At 40.4% G+C, this 19584-nt stretch overlaps 1 protein-coding gene across 10 annotated transcripts in view; it reads left to right on the forward strand.

Moving 5' to 3' along the window:
- Positions 1-19584, forward strand: part of SEMA6A (semaphorin 6A) — a 188729-nt gene that overhangs the window by 123460 nt on the left and 45685 nt on the right. For all 10 annotated transcript variants that reach the window (XR_010924002.1, XR_010924003.1, XR_010924005.1 and 7 more), the window contains 7 exons: positions 2093-2153; positions 4065-4127; positions 4962-5063; positions 9911-10001; positions 14217-14336; positions 15469-15557; positions 16431-16648. Coding sequence is in view for 7 of the 10 variants with exons in the window: in XM_067569111.1 (XP_067425212.1) it covers positions 2093-2153; positions 4065-4127; positions 4962-5063; positions 9911-10001; positions 14217-14336; positions 15469-15557; positions 16431-16648 (744 nt within the window). In the remaining 3 variants the exon portion in view is untranslated. The remainder of the gene's footprint in view (positions 1-2092; positions 2154-4064; positions 4128-4961; positions 5064-9910; positions 10002-14216; positions 14337-15468; positions 15558-16430; positions 16649-19584) is intronic.

Raw genomic sequence — 19584 nt, forward strand, 5'->3', positions numbered from 1 at the left:
GCAGTACCAGAGTGCAGTTATGCATTTCTAGACGTGGTTCTGAGTGGCCAAGGGTCATGCCCAGCCAGAAGCATTATTTAAATTCCCTTCCTCCACAAGATTATACCATGGCAACAAAATTCAGTTCTGCTGACTGGAGGTGGGAAAACGGAAGCCCTAGGATTAAGCCAGTTTGTGTTAGAATAACTTAATTAGCAGAGAGCTGTACCCATACCGCAGCCAATAGGCAGTACTGGGGAAGAGAGGACCACACAGTCCCTTAGTATCTATAGTGCCTTTCACTAGACAGCTCTTTTAATTTTTGCCAACATTGTGAGCAACCGTGCATTAGATACAGAATGTGGAAATGGTTTTTGTTATCCTGAAGTCAGATTTCATTGAAATAATTCTACCTCTTGTGTCTGAATTCTCCTAAGATGCTTTGGCAAGCCAGAGAGTAAGACACTTACTCACTTAAATTGCTCAAAGGAGTCATGGTCTGAGTGATGCTAAGTGACACAAGCCTCTCTCTGAATCTCACCACTTCATTTTAACTGGGCTGATGTTGTTAGTTTGTCTTTAAAAAAAACAAACCCCACAACCCTAAAATGCTAATTAACATAAAGAACGGTGCCAGAGAGGAGCCAATCAGAACACTTTTTCAGGTGTTGCCAATGCATAACAATCAGTTAATTTACAATTCAGATTCTTTGGCTTCTACTTTTATGTAGTAGCACCAACAGCAACTATGAATATGCATATATGAAAAAGGAAACCATATCACCATCTATAAAGCTGGTATCATACTAATGCATAATTTTATTCTGATACTGACCCTGGCCATCGCTCTGCTAGTAAAGTCATGCGAATAATAGACCAAGGCATTAAACCCGTCTTGAAAGTAAATAACAGTTCTGGTTTGTACTGAAGACTGGGGGAGAAAAAATCTTCTCAGTTTGGCATCTTACAAAGCAAACTGCCTCTACCGCAGTGGCAGACAGATTTTTTTTATAGCCAGTTTCTATTAACAATGCTGCCCCTTTCCTCCATGTGAGGGAAGCGTTGCTTATTTTCATCTTACAGCAAAGAGTGTTTTCTGTCTGCTTTAGTTAGAAGCTAATATTGTTTCCCTCAAACTCGATAAAATGAAGCTAATCTTGACAATAGAGGCTTCTAAAATGGAAACAGTCTGTATCCTACTTTAAACACACTCCTATCCAGCCCCCCTTTAAAGCTGTGAATCATCTTCCAGCCACAAGACTTCCTGCATTTTTGAAAAAGTCATTGTTATTTCAAGGAAAAATGAGATATTGGGTGTTTTTCACCCCTCCTTCCCAGTTTGGTGTGGCTCCTTCAGGTGTTTTATATTTTAATTCTGTGCCACAGTCAAAAATGTCCCTGTGCTTCACTCATGTAGAAGGGGAATGTTTAAAAATATCCCCTCACCTGAGTTTCTGAGTCTGTTTCCCCTTTATCAGGGGAGATTAGTAGCTAGTAATTTAGAGAAAATCAGGTTTTCAGCAAAACTGGAAGGTGAGCACAGGTGAGAAATGTAAACCTTTTTCGAGAGTGAATTTTAGAGGTTAATTTGACCATCAGCATGTGAAGAGAAGAATGATTTCTGGAAACAGTTTTGTTGCAGTCAATTTTTTCCCTTCCATATTGTCAATCAAATCATTATGGCTGAGGTTGGAGGTATAACTTTAAAAAACAAACAAACAACACATTAACCTCTTTGTAACCCTGGATAACTAAGTATGGCACACTGAATACCGTCCCAGGAAGCTGGTACGGGTTGCCTAAGCAGGATTGCAGCTGATATAAGGATGCACAAAACCATCTGCCCACCAGACCCCAGAGGATGTGGAACTAGCGCCCTTTCCTGAACCTCATTCATACAAATAAACTACTGGGAAGAATCTTGAGTTAGTTTTTTAGAATTTTTCTTCTTGCTTAATGTAAAGCAAAACAGTTTATGTATAGAGAGGTTCATTCTCAGAAGAAGCAGACTAAGAAATCAGTAGTGTTCTCTTGTATAGAGTCTGGTTTTATTTTTGTATAAAATAAACTGACTGCTGCTGTTGATTATGCATTCATTTACCTTTGTTTACAGAGACCATATTTACACTGTTGATATGGACACATCACATACAGAAGAAATTTATTTTAGCAAAGTAAGTAGCTTTTTATCATCCTGAAACCAAAGACATTAGAAAGAGCAGAGAATAAATAGGAATTGGACATTGTTTCAAACAGCTTGCCAGCATTGCTGTAAAAGTGGCACTAATCAAGTAAGGTGGAATTGCTAGTCATGTATGGGGAAAGCTGGAATAACAATCATGTCCACTGTGAATTTCTGATAAGTGATTTAGGTAAGTTGATAAGCTGTCTGTACTGAAATACACTGAGGTCCCTGGAATCCATCAAACATCTATTCATTGATATTATGTAGCTTTCTGTACTGTACCAATTAAAACTCTCATCATAAAAGGCAAAGTCTAGTACATATTTTCATATACACAATTTTTAGTCATTCAGGCAAGTATGCAGTAAATAAAATCTTATTATAACATCATGCTATAGAGTCTTATAAGAAAATCCACATTACATCCAGGTGAAATTATATCCAAAATGGGAATAGTTTTGCTTGCATTGCTCTCGTGTATGTTAGCATGAATGTTGCTAGAAATGACCTCCCATCAGCTTTGTCATATAGGTTGGCACACTGCATACCCTATATGCAATATATAGTATTCATAGAATACCGGGGTCAATTTCACCCCAAGAAAGGAAAAATTGGCATATTAAATCCTGAGTGATGCCATAGATGAGCTTATGAGCTCATACTAAAATGAGGTCACAGAGCAGCAGAGGAAGGAAAAACTCATGTTACATCCATGACAAATATTTTAGTGCAGGACTGTTAATGAATGAGCACCAGCTCAATTAATTAAATGGAAGTGTTGTCAGGTCTAAGACATGATTATTGTTATAAGGGTATTAGTATTTTAAGCTAGGGAGTTTTTAATGAAGTTTTACTATAATTATTCAAATCTACTACACTCAGGGGTCTAACTGATGGCCGTATGTGAGGTCAGGAAGGAATTTTCTCCCGGTCAGATTGTCCGTGATCTTTGGGATTTTTCACCTTCCTTTGCAGTGTAGTGTGTGGTTCACCAGCCGGAATCATCAAGGTTTATCGCACTTAATCTATTCCCTGCCATTGCATGGGGCCTCAGGCATTGGTGCACCTCTCCTGCCCCCCCATTCTCTGCCTCTGGCACATAATAGTCTAATCTCTTGTGGACTGTAATACTTGGCTTTAATTTCAGTTGTTGGGTTAGTGTGCGGGTGCTGGATGTTGTTGGTGGGCTGTGTTATACAGGCAGTCAGACTAGATGATCTGGTGGTCCCTTCTGGCCTTAAACTCTATGACTCTATAATTCAGCTACCTGGAAAGTTTAAGACAGATTGCCAACTTCAAAACGTGTATCTAGGTTCCAGTTCATAGAGGACAAAAATCCAATCTGGGATTTACCTATTTCCAGAGGAACAATGTTAGTGGATAAAATCTGTAGTACTTTGATAGATAGAGGGTCCCTGAGCCTATTAGCTAATATGAAGTAAGGAGAATAACCTGAATTGGATTTCGTTGCTCATCTGAACTGGACTGTGCCAGTGTGTATGCTTTGGCTTGATGGCTAATGTGTTTATAGTCCATTAGGAACAATTTGCTTTGCAAAACAACATCAAATTAAAAGAAATGATGAGAGAAGAAAAGAAGAGACTTTTTTTAAAAAATGCATATATTTTAAAAAGTTGGCAAATTGCTAAATTCACATGTTTTCAGGTTTTAAAAGGTGAGAGAGGTTTCTAGTTTAAGGAATAGATAGCAACAGAAAATGAAGTGAATGTTCTACATCACTGATCTTTCATTGTTATGGTGAATTAATCATGGAGAAAGGGTGCAGAAAGCTTTCAATAAATATATATTCAGCAGCTAGTCTCCCCTAGGGAACTCTTACTTCTGAAATCAAGTGCAACAACCTCTGGGCTCTAATTGATTTCTTTCTTGATCCTTGCAGAAACTGACATGGAAATCTAGACAAGCTGATGTAGACACATGCAGAATGAAGGGAAAACATAAGGTAGGCAATTTTCATTTCTCCTGCAACTGCCACTTTAGTTTAGTTTCTTGACTATTATCTCAGGCCGCTCTCTGTGATGTGGAATGGATCATGCCATTCACTTCTTTGCTAGTAATTGCTTTTTCCATCAACTTATTGAAGTCTTTAATTTGCAAAAAATAGTTTGCTTTTAATGTGATGAAACATTACGACAGCAGCTGCAATAACATCATGAAATACTTAGAAGCAGTGGGAATTATGGACACAGTGCTAAGTGTACTGACATTGCTTAATGCGGCCTCGTATAGCTAAACACTGTTGTCCATTCTCCACTAAGAGTTTACTGAAGAGCTCATAAAAAGCCATAATACGAAGTGTGTGTTTATAGATGCAGAGGAACTGATTCTGATCTCACTCTAATTTTACACTAGTGTAAACCATGAGTAACACTAGTCAATTCAAAATCAGGCCCAGAGTTTCTGGACCTGTTTTCCATCAGTTTTATTCTAGTGTACTCCACTGAATTAATTCATGTTACTGTTCTCTTACAGCAATATATGTGAAAGGTCCTCAGTCTTGAGTAAAGCGGCAAAATTCATGAACAGCAATAAAGTCTGAACTGTAATGTAAATATAATGTCCTCAGATCCTAGCAACTGCGTTGAAACCAATAGAATGAAAATTCATTGGCTTGTTCACTGTCAGTTAAAAAATTGTGGAACTAAAGCCCGCAATATCACAGTGGCTTCTAGCCAGCTTCATTTTAGCCCTGTCAATGAAAGATCATGGCACAAGAGTAAAGCCGTTAAACATCTGTAATGTGTTGGATGAAATACTTTTCATTATTTTTCTTCAGGACGAGTGTCATAATTTTATTAAGGTCCTCCTAAAACGAAATGAGGATACCTTGTTCATCTGTGGAACAAATGCCTTCAACCCTTCTTGCAGGAATTATAAGGTAGGTGTTGTGTTTAGGAGATTGCAGCTGTGCTCTCAGAAATTTAATAATTTATTTTGATTGTGTGGTCAGCAGCATAAAATGTGCCATTCACCATTGCATAGTTTATTTGATTTCTTTACCACTCTACATGTGGATTTTGGATTGGGTTTCTATGATTCGCCTTGATTGACGTAGACACCTCCTTGCAACCCCTCCAAATAAAAGTTTATTGCTACTTGATCTTATCCTGCACAGTTGTCTTGAACAATAACTTACAGCTCACTGCAAAATCATGGGCTAGTCCCCTGAATGTTCTTAAGGGAAAAGTTTACCACTGACACACCTCCAAATACAGGCCTGAAGCTGAGGATTTCTCATCCATAAAACATTTTGAATCTGGCTGTTGTGTTGTGCCCAATCCTGAGGACGCTTGCCTAGACACTTATGGGTTTAGCACAGTGGAAACGATGCAATTTTTGCTGTACTGGTATGTTGGGACCCAATTAGTAGGGAATATGTGCATGACTCTACACACCCCTTCATACTGTGAAAGTGATTTCAGCAGCAGACTGCTACAGGGAAATGCAGAGTGGGAGAAGAAATGGGATATTTACAAGGTCAAAACACCATATAGAGATTAGGAACAGGCTGCTATAATCAGCTGCCACTCAACAGCTACCCATCTGCCCTGCTAATAAGGCACATGTGGGAGCTGAAGATTCCTTCCCTCAGCCCAACTACGTACCAGTGCTTCTGCATGCACGCAAAGCCATTTATTCAACCTTTGTCCATTGCCTGAAGTGTAGGGCTTTAGGCCCTAATCCAGACCCCACTGAAATCAATAGGAGTTTTTCCAATTGCTTTCATGGGAATTAGATCTGGGCCTTAGCATATTCAGCCTGAGAGGAGTGCACTCTTTTAGAATCTGCCTTTGTCACAAGCTGCATTTCTAACCTTTCTTTGGAGAGAAAGGGGATTCAGTTACTACTGATAAAAAGTCTACTCCTGCTCACATAGCAGTCAGTGGCAAAGCTCCCATTATTTCAAGGTACAGAATCAGCCTGAGGATTATTGTAAGAAGGGTCCTGAAAACAAATGGAAGATATCAACAGACAGGAAAACATCTGCAGCAGTGATACACAGTATGATCCTAGCTCTCACCATCCTTCCTGCTGATTTAGCACCTGCAATATCTTTAGCCTGGAAGGTACATCAGCACACGTTCAGAGCAGCAGCCGCAGTCTTACCCATTGCTCTGGGAAAGAACTTCTCCTTCAGAGACAAGCCCATTTCCAGTTAATTATATAGAGTAGATACCTGATATAAAGAGTATCGAAGTTAGAACAACGGGTCTGGTAACAAATTTCTCTTTTTTTCTTCCATTATCCCCAACCTCCCATCTACATCTATAGCTAGGATTCCTGTTTCCAGTGTTAAGTTTTTTGTTTGTCATTGCTTCGTGCTCAGTACAATTAATGCTGCTAACAAATCCCTGGGGGTCCCCTGTCTGGAAAGCTATTTTTTAGTACAAATACAGATTTTCATGGCATCCTAATGTGAGGGATATAAATGGTCCTTATCCTTTCTGCAGACATTTCATTCCCCATGACATATGGCCCATGCTGATTCCCTCACCTGTTGCTATGCTATGAAAGCCTGCATGGTAATATCTCTTGGGGCTTACAGAAGGTCACTTTGACACCTGCACTGACTTTCCCTGACTATATATCAGGAATTGCGGATGGCACCAGGGCACTTGAGACATGCCAAACTGAAGATAAGGCCATACCTCAGCCCTGTAAAGTGAAAGTGCAGATGAGCCTGCAGTGTTGTGCTCCTTGCAGAGGAAAGGAGCTGCGGTGCACAGTTCATTTTCTTTCACCATCACTTTAAACTCTTTTACATCCTAGAGCAAACACAAATGATTCGCTTCCGAAGGTCTTGACAGAAAAGATACATGACAGGAAACAAATGATGACAAATCATCCATTGAATTACTTAGGTTTCATAGCATATAAGCATGAAGATGATTGTGGTACCCTGATGGTGCTAGATGGATTATTTTTCATGGTCTATGATTCTGAATTCTGCAGTTGATTTATAAAGTACATGCGGTTAAAGTGAGTTAAATATGCTAGAAGGATTTTTCCACAACATACAAATTACTGATGTAGCCTGTTTCTTTTTAATGATTAATAATAATATATTGATTGCCAATTAATACTAATTAATGAGCTGGGTGGTAATAGGGTTCTCATCCCAGAATCAGGCTCCATAAAATTAAAACTGACAAGTTCAGTATCTTGTAGGGAACAATTGGCAAAGACACTCACACTGAGGACAAAGCAAAGCCTTAGCTATCTTTATGAAAACACTCGGTAAAGACAAGAAAGCTCCAAACCACATAAACAAATAGCTGTAATACAGCATTGGGAATATCTTTGGTGTCATTCCCTGCATATGCTCATATTCTTATACTCACACCCTTCCTTGGGGGCTTGGTGGTCAGAGACAAAGGACCAACCCTGTCCCTGGCATGCCAGCCGAGTCCTATGGTCTGGAAACTCAAGCCCAAAGGTCAGTGGTAGATAACAATGAAGAGTTGAAGGATGAAAAGCTAGTCCCTGCCACATGGTGGCTTAGGCCAGTGCTTCTCAACCTTTTAAGTAGCAAGTACACCCTAACTTCTGAAAATTTTAAGAAGTACCCCAACACTCATTTTCCACGGGATTTTATATTTACAGACTAATGTGAGCCATATGTTGGAAGAAGGGCTGAGTATATAAGGCCGTGATATGACAGATGTCAGATCTAGTGTGGGTAGGGTTACCATCTTTACACCAGGGGTGTGCAACACAAGTATGTACCTGGCCTAGAGGTGATGTTGGCCAAAACTAGGAGGGTTTGAGCAGCATGCCAGTGCTGGGGAATATAAAGTGCTGCGCCAAATTTTATGCCATAGATTTGAGAGGGGGAAAGGGTGAGAGAGAGACAGGGAAGGAGGGTGAGAGAGAAAGAGAAACAGGAAAAGAGGGTAACTGGTGAAATCTGGGGCTGTCAGAGTTGTCAATTTCATGCTCAGCTAGAGTAGTGAAATTGACACGTTTTCTGGGCACTGGGCTTTGAGCCAGGGAGGGAGGCTTCCACCTGGGCAAGTTGCAGGCAGCTGCCACCTGGCTGCCAGCCCGGGAGGTGGGCGGCTGCCACCCAATCCGAGCTGGGGCAGAGGAGGCTTCTGCGCTGGCTGGGACTCAGGGACGTGGGCAGGCAGCTGCTGCCCATCTTCAAGCCGGAGCGCTGGATGGAGGCTGTCCCTCAGCTCGGAGCTGGGGCATGGGTGACTACCACCCAGCTGCGAGGCCAGCTCGCGAGACGCAGGAGGCTGCCACCGGGCTCCCACCTAGGAGCTGGGACCCGGCGGGTAGGTGGGCTGCCCGCCTTCCCCAGAAGCTAGCAGCTGCCACCCGCCTCCCAGCTGAGACTGCATGGGAAACGGGCTGCTGCCACCTGGCTTCCCCAGAAGTTGACAGCTGTCGCCCGCCTCCCCTTCACTCTGTTTTTCCCTGGGTACCCCCTGCCTGTGTCTCATGTACCCTCAGGGGTACGTGTATCACAGGTTGAGAAACTATGGCATAGCCTATTATAGGACTTGGCACTATCACAAAGATTCATTCTGATGCCCAGCCTTCCATGTCCAAATCTAACTTCCTCACCTTCATAATATTGGGGGGGAAATTACTCTATGGGTTAACATATTAAAGCCATTTAGCTTTTATCATGTACATCATCTATTGCTCAAGCAAGTTTGTGGCTAGACATCTGCCAACAATTGCATCCTGACATACCCAAACCCAGTATCAGTTCATTGTTCCTGCAGTTGCCTGGTATCGTTATGTACCAATCCCTCTCTTGAGCAAACTATTCCCAGTACCCCAAAATCTAAGATAACTGTCAGAGCATTTTATCTGAGGGTCATAGGCCTATTTTACGTATTCTAACTTGCTTCAGAAAATGTCGTACACTCCAGGATACAGGCCTATAGGTTCCTTGCATTACTGCTAGGTAAAATAAAAGGCTAAACTAGCTCTGTGGGCTCGACTGGTGAGTGATCTGGCCAAGTATAATATATTAATCTTAAACATGTGGGATCTACACCTTTCCGGGTAGTTTACTGAAACCTCTTAAACTTCTGCATAAGGTTGAGCTGGTTATTTGTAAATTTCCCAGGGGTTACACTTCTAAGATTTTAAAACTTACACTTCTAAGATTTTAAAACTATCGTACAGATTAATTCTTGCTTGATGGTTAGAGGGTTTCTGTAGGACATGGGCTCAATGAATGCAGTAACACTTGCAGAGTGTCCTTTCCAACCTGCAAATCAGAAAAGAGACTAGAACTGTTTTTACTATCCCAGATGGTGCCTCCAGCTTTAGAGTGGAAACAAATGCACACATACAAAATTACCTTGTGTTTTTCTTATAACTTGTATGGCTTGCAGGCTATTGCTCTGGATAATAGCACTTCTGTTTCGTCATTTTGAGGATAATATTTGAATATTTTCCAGAACCACAAACTGCATAGCCCATTGCAGTTCAACAGGAAATCCATGTACAGATAAAATATCAGCTGAAAACTTTTGTAAAATGTATTGGGATGAGAGAAAGAAGCTTTAAAGGATGTCTGACTTATTGGAGACTCTTACTAGATTGATTTTATGTAATGCTATAATTTTGCAGTTCTTAACTCACAACCAGAACCACTGCTACAAAAAGGAGCTTCCTCTCTGCCCTGAATAGTATCATAGGTGTGTCCTGGGTAATAAGTTTCATTTTTTATTCTGAAGAGATTCCATTGTTTTTTTTCAGATGGATACGCTGGAGTTCCTAGGAGATGACTTCAGTGGAATGGCCAGGTGTCCCTATGATGCAAAACATGCCAATGTTGCATTGTTTGCAGGTAAATAAGGAAAAGTGAAAATAACCCATTCCTTCCCTTCTTCCAGGTCATGCTTGCCATGATACAGTATCCTTCTGATCCAGAATGACACATTTAACATGTGAGAGACAAGGTGGGTGAGGTAATGTCTTTTATTGGACCAACTTCTATTGGTGAGAGAGACAAGCTTTCAAGCTTACACAAAGCTCTTCTTCAGGTCTCATTTAAAATGTGGCACAGTAAGTGAATAATGACTCAAAATAGGGGCCGCAAGAAATCATTAGTGCAGGAAACTTCACATGCTGCGGGATTAACTTCTGTTCCATAAACAACATCGTCTAAAGCCTCGGTTTCCTGATGCAATATTTCAGTTTAATGGGATTCATGACAATAGAAATGAGATAATATAACACCAAATCAGTGTGAGACAGAAATACTGACCCTATTCTGCTTCTTTGAAAGCCAAAGACAAAACTCATATTGACTTTAGCGGGAGCAGGATATGGTCCTATATTTGGTTAAAACTAAATTACCCTTCATAAGGAAGGTCAGTTCAAAGATGTTTTAAATAAACATCTGTGAATGCACTCCTCTCTGCATCAAAAAGGAAAGCAGAAGTGCCGGGTTTTTTTAAAGTAGAAACGTCTTGACAGATCATTATCAGCTGTGGCAGGGGAAGGAGAGAAAGCTGTTCTTTTACTGGTGATTTATGCTGTATGCAACAGAATGTATTTCACTAATTTGTTCACAGTAATTAAAAGAGAGTGCATATTAATGGTGTTCATTTGGGCCATTAGTTATAAAATGCTATTTTGGTACTTCTCCCCTTTTATAGATTTTATAGATTGTTTCATTATTGAACTTGTGTTAGTATGAACCCTGGTGTCCACATCTCAAGTTTGGCTGTAACGTGGATGGTTAAGAGTGTGAGTAACCTAGGATAACATTGCTGCCGTTTTTTGAGCAGGTATCTTGCTGTTACATAGAAAATAGTGACTAACTACTTTGAAAAGATGTTAGAAATTCACTTAATAGTTTAGGTGTTCATAAACAATTCAGCCACTCTTAAGTGGAGATCTTTGCTGTAACCAAAAAGACATAGTATCGCCTACAGTATCTGAACTGGCATGCTGTCTTTTACGAAGAAGAAATTCTCTAGTAGGATACAGCATGCCCTAACTCAGCATAGTATTAATGGAGCCATCTAATTTAAAAATACTAACTAACAAATAATTAATTAATTATAGTAAGGACAAAACTAGAGAGATTTTTCTGGATGTTGGAAAGTGACCTTTTTTTTTTTTTTTAACCAACTTCTCTTTTTTAATCCAAAAGAATTTAAATGCTTCTAGAGGAGGAGGGTTTTAAAGAAACCTCATTCACAAATGTATGTATGTGTATTACATACAGCAGCTACTGTAAATTAGGTCACATTATCATGTTATAGGCACATGTCACACATTCTTACAGTACACTCATTTAAGGTCTCTTCCTAGGAGCAAGATACAATGTAAATTATCACAACTTAGACATTTGAATAGTGAGGTTCTGTGTATCGGTACTATTGCCTTTTAGCAAGCCTTATATAAAATACCCTGAGACCACTGTCTCGTAAAGACAATGGTTGAAATCATGAGAGTGGATAAGACAGCGTAAAGGGAGAAGAAGAATGGAGCTACGGATGGAGTCCTGTGTGATCCAGTTGATAGTGGGAGAGGGAAGGCGGAGGATCCATGACCCAAGACAGTAGAGGAATAATTCAAGAGGTTGAAAGACAACCAGCGGAGGATGGAATCATGGTAGTTGAGTGGAGAAGATTTCAATGAGGAGGGTCTGATCAATGGTGCCAAAAGCAGGCACAAGATCAAGGAGAATGAGGATGCAGTGGAAGGTCTGAGATTTGGCCGAGAAAAGATCATTAGATTCTTTGAGAGAAGTTTCAGTATAACTGGAGATATCAGAAGTCAGAATGAAGGTGTCAGAGACTGGGTGGTCGTGCCTAGTAGTTGAAGTGGGAGTCAGAGGTGGATATCAGAGCCAAGGGCCAGCACCAGAGTCAGAAGTCAGGAATTGGAGCTAAGGGTCAGTGCTGGGTTACCTGGAGTGAGGCAAGGCAGGTACAAGGCTGAGAACAAGCAAGCTAAGACGCTAATACAGCCATGGGTAAATATTTTGAACAGCTACCAAACTGCTGCTGCTGGGCTTAAAAGCTGGTATGCTCACTCTTCTTACCAGTCAGGTGGAGTAGCCAGTCAGACCGCATGCTACCGGCCAGCTGCACTTCTTAGGTTGCCCAGAGAATGGCTCTGCTGCAGGCCCTGCCTCCTGACAGAAGGCGATTCAAGATAAAATTGATGTCTTTGGTAACAGTTGTAGAAGGTGGAATGCTTGAATAATCAGCAAGGAACATTTCAAATTGTATATTGTTTTGAAAAACGGGATAATCACAATTCATACTATGTTGGTTAGTGAGATACAATGTCCAGTCAGAGAAGAGAAACGCTACCATATGACTTCTATAACCAACCAGCTCAGCTTGAATGGTCTCAATGAATAATTTTCAATCTTCAGATCAGCAGTTATTCACTGAAAAAAATTATGACTAGTTTGGAACTACAAATAAATTAGAAATGGAGAATGACCTGCCTGTGGGTAATTCAGGATAAGAAGTGAAGTTTGCCAAATACATTGTTACAGAATGGATCGAGTTAACTCACCCAGTTTTAGTACCAACATTCTGTGTTTGATAGGTTATAAAGTCTGATCCCCTGGGAAAACCTTTTGTAGTAGCTAGCAGTTTAGGGAGCTAGTCCAGCTGACTTGAATCGGTAGGATGCTGTTATGTGTATAGGACCCTTCTTGCAGCATGTTGTTACTGTAGCTAATGCATGTTAAGCGTGATTGGTCACAAGACCTACTAAGATGTGGCAGGAAGGAGAGTGATTATATTAATGTTGAGCTCTGACATCCACAGCTGAAAAATTCAGTCTTTTTATTGGTTTTAATATCTGATTTTAAAAATGCTGTTAATTTATTTTCTCTTTAAAAAGTAGGTCTATTTTTAAACAGCCAAAGCTGATAGGAGTTGTTGCATGGTGTAGAAGTAAGATTAATGCCCTGTTAATGAAAAAAGATTTAATCTGGTTTTTAAACCTTGAAGGGATATGAAATGTTATCTGTTATTGTTATCTGGAAATAAGCAGAGATAAGCCAAAAGGGTTAGAAACCTCTGAACAAGGGGGCACTGACTTTATCATGTATCCGATGTTGATAAATTCTGGCCTAATACTCACTATAATTCCCAATGAGATGCGTGAGGCCCATACCCACTTCATGTAGACACAACTGAGACTTGAGTTACTGGATTTACATTATGTTCTATTGTTTGTGTTACTATGAGTTATCATGGCTGCAAAACATTTCTTTTAATCTAAAATAGCCCTATGGTACGATGACCGGATTTTGCAATAGCTATCAAATTAAACTTTGTCATGCTCACCATTTAACTTGAGATGTTTTGCCTGACTCTCATATCCTTGCTGTGCAAAGTTACAGCACATTCTTAGTTTTCCTACTCTTATGATCTTTAAGAGGTAGAGATATCTAAGCATAGATCAGAATAGGAAGCCTTTATTAATCTCTTCACAGTTACATATTTGCTTGGGCATTCCATACACTGATGGTTTTTGTGCTAGCGATCTTAAAGGAGGGGAGCTTCTTGCACATTAAAGACCATAAAGGAAGAAATACTAAGAAGTGTTAATTAGCTAGCGTAAAAAAATCAAGGAACAATGTTCTACAGTACATAGTTTGACAAACTTGTTGAAAACTAGCCGTTCTCTTGGTCTCCCTCATATCCATTTATTTTGCTGGGATCTATGCATAACAATCCCATCTTTTCCAGCCATTGTTCTGGTTACATTAGATTACCTGCGGTATTATGTCAGTGGTGTCCACAATGAAGACAGGCTGAACATTTCAGTCCCAAATCTATTAAAACAGAGGACAAGTTTCTAGGAATACCCTTTCTCCAGTGCATACTTCTGAAATTGCTGTGTCACTTTAAAAATGAGAACCATTTCAGTCTGCGTGTGATCCCAGTTACCCACTCCAAATTTTCATTCCAAAGAGATGGAGATGATTTCATTTGTTCCATCTTATTTGATTGATGAGGGAAAATAATTACATTATTTTTCTCCCCTCCCATTTTTTTTCTTTTTCTTTCTCTCCCCCAAGAGGGAAAGCTGTATTCTGCCACAGTGACTGACTTCCTTGCAATAGATGCAGTCATTTACCGGAGCCTTGGAGACAGCCCTACCCTGCGGACAGTCAAACATGACTCAAAATGGTTGAAAGGTGAGTAAACAAAACAAAACAAAAAGGGAGCTGCATCCCTGATGAGAGTCTTGGATTCCTGACAGATCTCGCTGTAGTTTCATTTCAGCAATGCTTTCTGTAAAACAGAAACTTTTACATCTTTTACCTGCACTAATTTACTTACCACCTTTTTTTCCCTCCGAGTTACTGGATGCTGAAAGAAACTATAAGTACCACCACAGTAGAATTACATTACATCCAGCTTGCCAAGCCTGAATCTTCATTTTATAGCTATTGTGTTTAAAAAAAAAAAAAAAAAAGGAATTTGCAGGGTTGGGAGAGGAGACAAATGTTCTTGGGCTATGCCTGAACCAATTCCTGTCCTAGGATTGTGGTAGGTAACAATCAGGGTCTTGTGAGATACGGAGAATTTGTTCTGCAGCGTTATGATTCATCAATATAAATAAAGTTCTGGGGATATTACACAAAGCCTTCATTTTGCAGTTTTTAGTGCTGTATGGCTTTGCTGCTGAATTAGGCAATTTCTAAATACCCTCATTGATAAGAAAGTTACTGTTTTCTCTCACAAAGGCATCATGAATGGCAGTGAGACAGTGAGCAAAGCTCAGGTATAAGGACTTGGCTTGCATGCAAAAATGCTGAAGCAGAGAGAGGCTGAGGGAAGAAACCATTAGCCCAGTGTGTGTGTTAATACCTGGTACTGATGGAGCTAGTCCATATGTGCTACTGCTATCACTAAGTCTGGGGAACAGCAGTATGCTTGGTTTGCTATTCCTTCCACATGTGGGGTTTTGGCCATAAGGATTTATCTTTTTACCAGCTAGCCATACCCATATTTGAAAATGTCACCATCTTCATCTTTCCTCATTCTCCTGCAGAAATCCGCAGGGGGATCATCTCTGTGGCATGTATGCAAGTGTATAATTGCCTTGCATTGGTTCTCCACAGATTTGCCTCCAACTATTCTCTTATGGTTTCTCTTATGATAATCCATTGCCTGGGTGAAAGTTCTGAAAACTGAGCTCCCTCTCCTCCCAAAAAAAGTTTGTCTGTTTGGGTATGCAGTTATATGTTGTGCTTTATCTGTTCCTTTGATTCATTCATATTTCATATGGTGTACATGTAGTCAGAATGTGTTGTCTGTTTACAGAACCATACTTTGTCCAGGCGGTGGATTATGGCGACTATATCTATTTCTTTTTTCGGGAAATAGCAGTGGAGTACAACAGTATGGGAAAGGTAAGGGATTTGCCTTGAATTCTTTTGTAATATTCAGAAAAAAACTGCTCTTGGACCAGTGCTGTTAGGAATGACCTTGAAATGAGAGCCATAAATCACAATGACAAGGTCATCGTTTTGAGAGGATCCTGCTGCTCGAGTCAAAAGGTTGGTTGGAGTGGAACATTGCACTGTCTGGATACACAACGTGATGGTTTGTGATGGTGACAATATGTGCTGGAAGCTCTTTTATTTTCCTAACTCTGCAAAGTAAATGGCAAATTCATTTAATCCGTCATTATCAGATAATGGTTAAAAATTTTATTTTAAAGAGGCAGCTGTACTTAGGACATGAGAGTCAGGAGCATTAAGTAAACAAGGCAGGAATTTTGTTCAAAGAACAATGGAACACTCACTGAATAACGTTTTTTGATATTTCCACAATAGACTTCCGACTAAGCAAGAAAGAAAAGCTGACCAGGGTCAGAAAGGTGCAGGGTATGAATACAAGCCCAGCGAGGTTTGCATAGTTTTATGTGCCGAAGATACAAGACCCAGAGGCTAGCAGCGTAGGTTGAAGGGATTGTGAATATAAAGTGCTTTTGTTTGGGAAAATAGAAAGCTAAGCAGTCTGTATGGAAATGAGTTTATATGGGCTGAGAACTGATCTCCTGAAGGATTTATGGCTGTGTATTAAATGCCACAGCCTTATCTTTTATAGCACACTGTTCCAAAGCTGAATTTTCCTCTGTTATTTGTCACAGATTATGGAAACATGAGATTAAATTAAGCATCTCGCTGTGTCATTTTAATTTTTTTAAAGACAGGCTTCCAATAAAGTTTCTCTGATCAAAGAAATATTTCATTTGCTCTTTTTTTTCCCCCTTGCTGCAGGTAGTTTTCCCAAGGGTGGCTCAGGTTTGCAAGAATGACATGGGAGGATCTCAGAGAGTTCTGGAAAAACAGTGGACTTCCTTTCTGAAGGCTCGCCTCAACTGCTCAGTTCCTGGAGATTCACACTTCTACTTTAACATACTGCAGGCAGTTACGGACGTTATCCATATCAGTGGCCATGATATTGTCTTGGCAACCTTCTCCACCCCTTATAACAGGTAACCAGTGTAGTAGCCTTTTGGCTTGTGTGTTCCATGTACCATGTGTTTTGCCTTTTCATTGAAGTTCCTTCTTATACTTTAAAACTAAAAGAAGCAGAATCTACTAAAATGTCATTTTTATTTATCATGCACATATGGGCACTCATGTTTCCATTTTTAAATACTCTAGTATTGTTTGTTACATTATATGACTGATGCTTGAGATTAGGTTTAAATCATGTACTACATAAGCACACACATTAGGCTCATTGTCCTTTATGCTGGAATAATTTTACATAGGGACAGGAAACTCTGCAACATTCAATTTGCAGAATTTCCTATTCATCCTTCTACTGACAGACTGGTTTGCCCCTCACAGCTCCCTAGTAGAAGCAGTGTGGTCCAGCCCATTTACTCCTGGGTCCCTCAAGATCCATACAGATGTCCCTTGCCTCCACACTGCCACCTTACCCCACCAAATCCTTCTGGCCTCTGACAGTGGGTCTTCATGCTCCTAAGGTCTTGACATGGCTGCTCACATTCCCACAGAAAAGGACTCCAAAGTCTAGAGAGGATAGCAGTGGAAGTTAACAGAGCCTCATGTTGTGTTAATTTCTGCAGCTCTCACCCATGAATTTGTAGGGGAGAATCTGGAAGACTCCAGATCTAGCTTGCCACCTTCCTACCCCTTCTAAGACCCTGGAGCTGTAACCCCATGATGCTCCCATAAAGGGGATTCTGCGGTGTGAGAGGAAAGCATGGGGCATGGCAAGTGAGAGGAATGCTCCCATTTCATCGGTACAGGATCCCCTCTGTGCATAGACATGTCTTCCTGTGTGTTTGTACAGACCCTAGCACAATACAACCCTGTTCTTGTTAAGGGCACTGCCACAACATAAACAATAAATAATAATGTGACCCATTGTTCTAACACCTGCATTTTATAGTTCAGCATATGCAGGCTCTCTATCGCATCTGTTTAGAATTTGTTACTAGTATAACATGCTGCTCAGTAAGTTATTAAAACATGTAACTGCATCTAATTACTGAGTCTCAGGAAAAGTTAAAAAATGTTCCAATTAAAGAAAAATTGCTGCAGGGCTCCAAAGGGTCTGTTTCTTTTCCCCCTGTTTTGTATTACAAGGGACACTTCAGTGCACCGTGAACTTTATTGCTGGAGTTCATCTGCTCTTGCTGTAGATTTCTAACTTGAAGCCAAAGGGTGACCCCTCTGAGGTCAATGACAAAACTCCCACTGATTTCAAATGGGAGCAAGCGCAGGCCTCCGATGTGCGATTACTGCTTCTGACAACAAAATTCAAGTAGCTGCTATGAAATAATTATGCCATAAATGGAGGACGTGACTTCAAATAAAAACCAAGCAGCAGGAGCAGATGATTCTGTTTTCTTGCAAATCACCTTAATAAAGTAATAATTAATTATAAAATCAAAGGAAAGCACCAGAAAGTGGGCTATATCATCAGAATTGTCTCTATATTGAACGTTTTCCATGCTGTACTGTTAGTAATCATAAAGGTATCTATAGTTGCACCCATCATACACAATGTAAAGTATTTTTCCTGTGGACAAAGCCTTTTTTGCAGGGGATGGGAGGATGGTACATTGCGGCTGGAGACACTGCAATAACAGGTCTGTGCGTGGAGTGGCTACAGATAATTTCTAATCCATTGAGCAGGGCCTTGTAAAAAGTCTTTGTTCACAGGATCTAGAAGGGACTAGTAAGATGGGACCCCTCACTCCCAGCCTAGAAGTAGCTAATGGGTCTCGGTCCAGCTGATAATTGGGTTATGGGGAATATGGGAGATGGCCTGCTGTTCCTCATCTGCGCTAGTTTGTGGCTAAGAGGACCCAGGTGCTGCTATCCTCAATAACCAGACCTTTGGCTTGCCCATATCCACAGAGATCTCCTCAATATGCAGGGAGGTGTGGAGTCGAACTCTGCAGGTGCTTTTGTTCTCCATACTAAACCTCCAGCTGTTAAATTGCTTTAGGCCCTTCATTAGGGGCTTAATCTTGTAACATGCTGAACTCTTCCATCTCCAGTGGGACTTCACTAGGAATTGAAGGTGCTCAGCACTTGCAGGAATTGCTCTTCACCTGTCAGGATTGAGCCCTAGATGCTAAAGCATCCCTCAGTTAGACTCTCAGAACTAGATTCACCCCGGTGTAACTCCATTGAAGTTACACCAAAATGAAGTTGACGCTCTCTCTTTAAAATGTTTTAGAATGTAGACTCACATTAATAACCCCCTTTGAAATAGGTCTCCTTCCATGAGACAGCCCAGCCTTTGGAGCGCTAAACACCTCCCTTTGTTTCAATCAGGGCTAGTGATGGCCCTCCTATTTCTGTTTCATTTACGAACCCTCTGAATGATGCATTTTGAACTTAAAATGACAAACTCTTATTACTTAAAACTATTTTCATATCAATTCATATCCCCTTCTAAGTCTCGTTGTATCCCTCCCATAGTTTTGTCCCACTTTCAAAAAGGCCAAGGCCCAAGGTGTTTTCTGTGGTGTATAATAGCCCACTAGCTAAAAGCCTGATTACCAGTCTTGGCCAGCCGCTGCTCAGTATTTATCTGCTCAAAATCAAGCAGCGGAAGTCAGACACATATGCAAGAGTTCATGTGTAAACAATAAAGGTAGATTAAATGAATAATTCATAACTTAAAATCATTGACCAAGGGAAACCTCTAAACCCTTCCCATAGTGTTTGTGTAAGGATGTAATTATATTTAGACATGGTTACTATCCGGTTACAAGCAAATAATCAGAAAGTCCAGAATGAAATTTTAGTGATTATAAGCAACATTGTGTTTGTTTCTGCATACTCTCTACAGTTGATTGAGTTAACCAAGTTCCTGTGCACAGGCACTTAGTTAGAAATGTACAGGAGAACCTGATGGAGATCTGAACCTGAAAGGATGGTG

Source organism: Emydura macquarii, unplaced genomic scaffold, assembly GCF_026122565.2.
Source record: "Emydura macquarii macquarii isolate MOO-44397 ecotype Brisbane River unplaced genomic scaffold, CSIRO-AGI_Emac_v2 contig_2897, whole genome shotgun sequence".
Taxonomy (NCBI): Eukaryota; Metazoa; Chordata; order Testudines; family Chelidae; genus Emydura; species Emydura macquarii.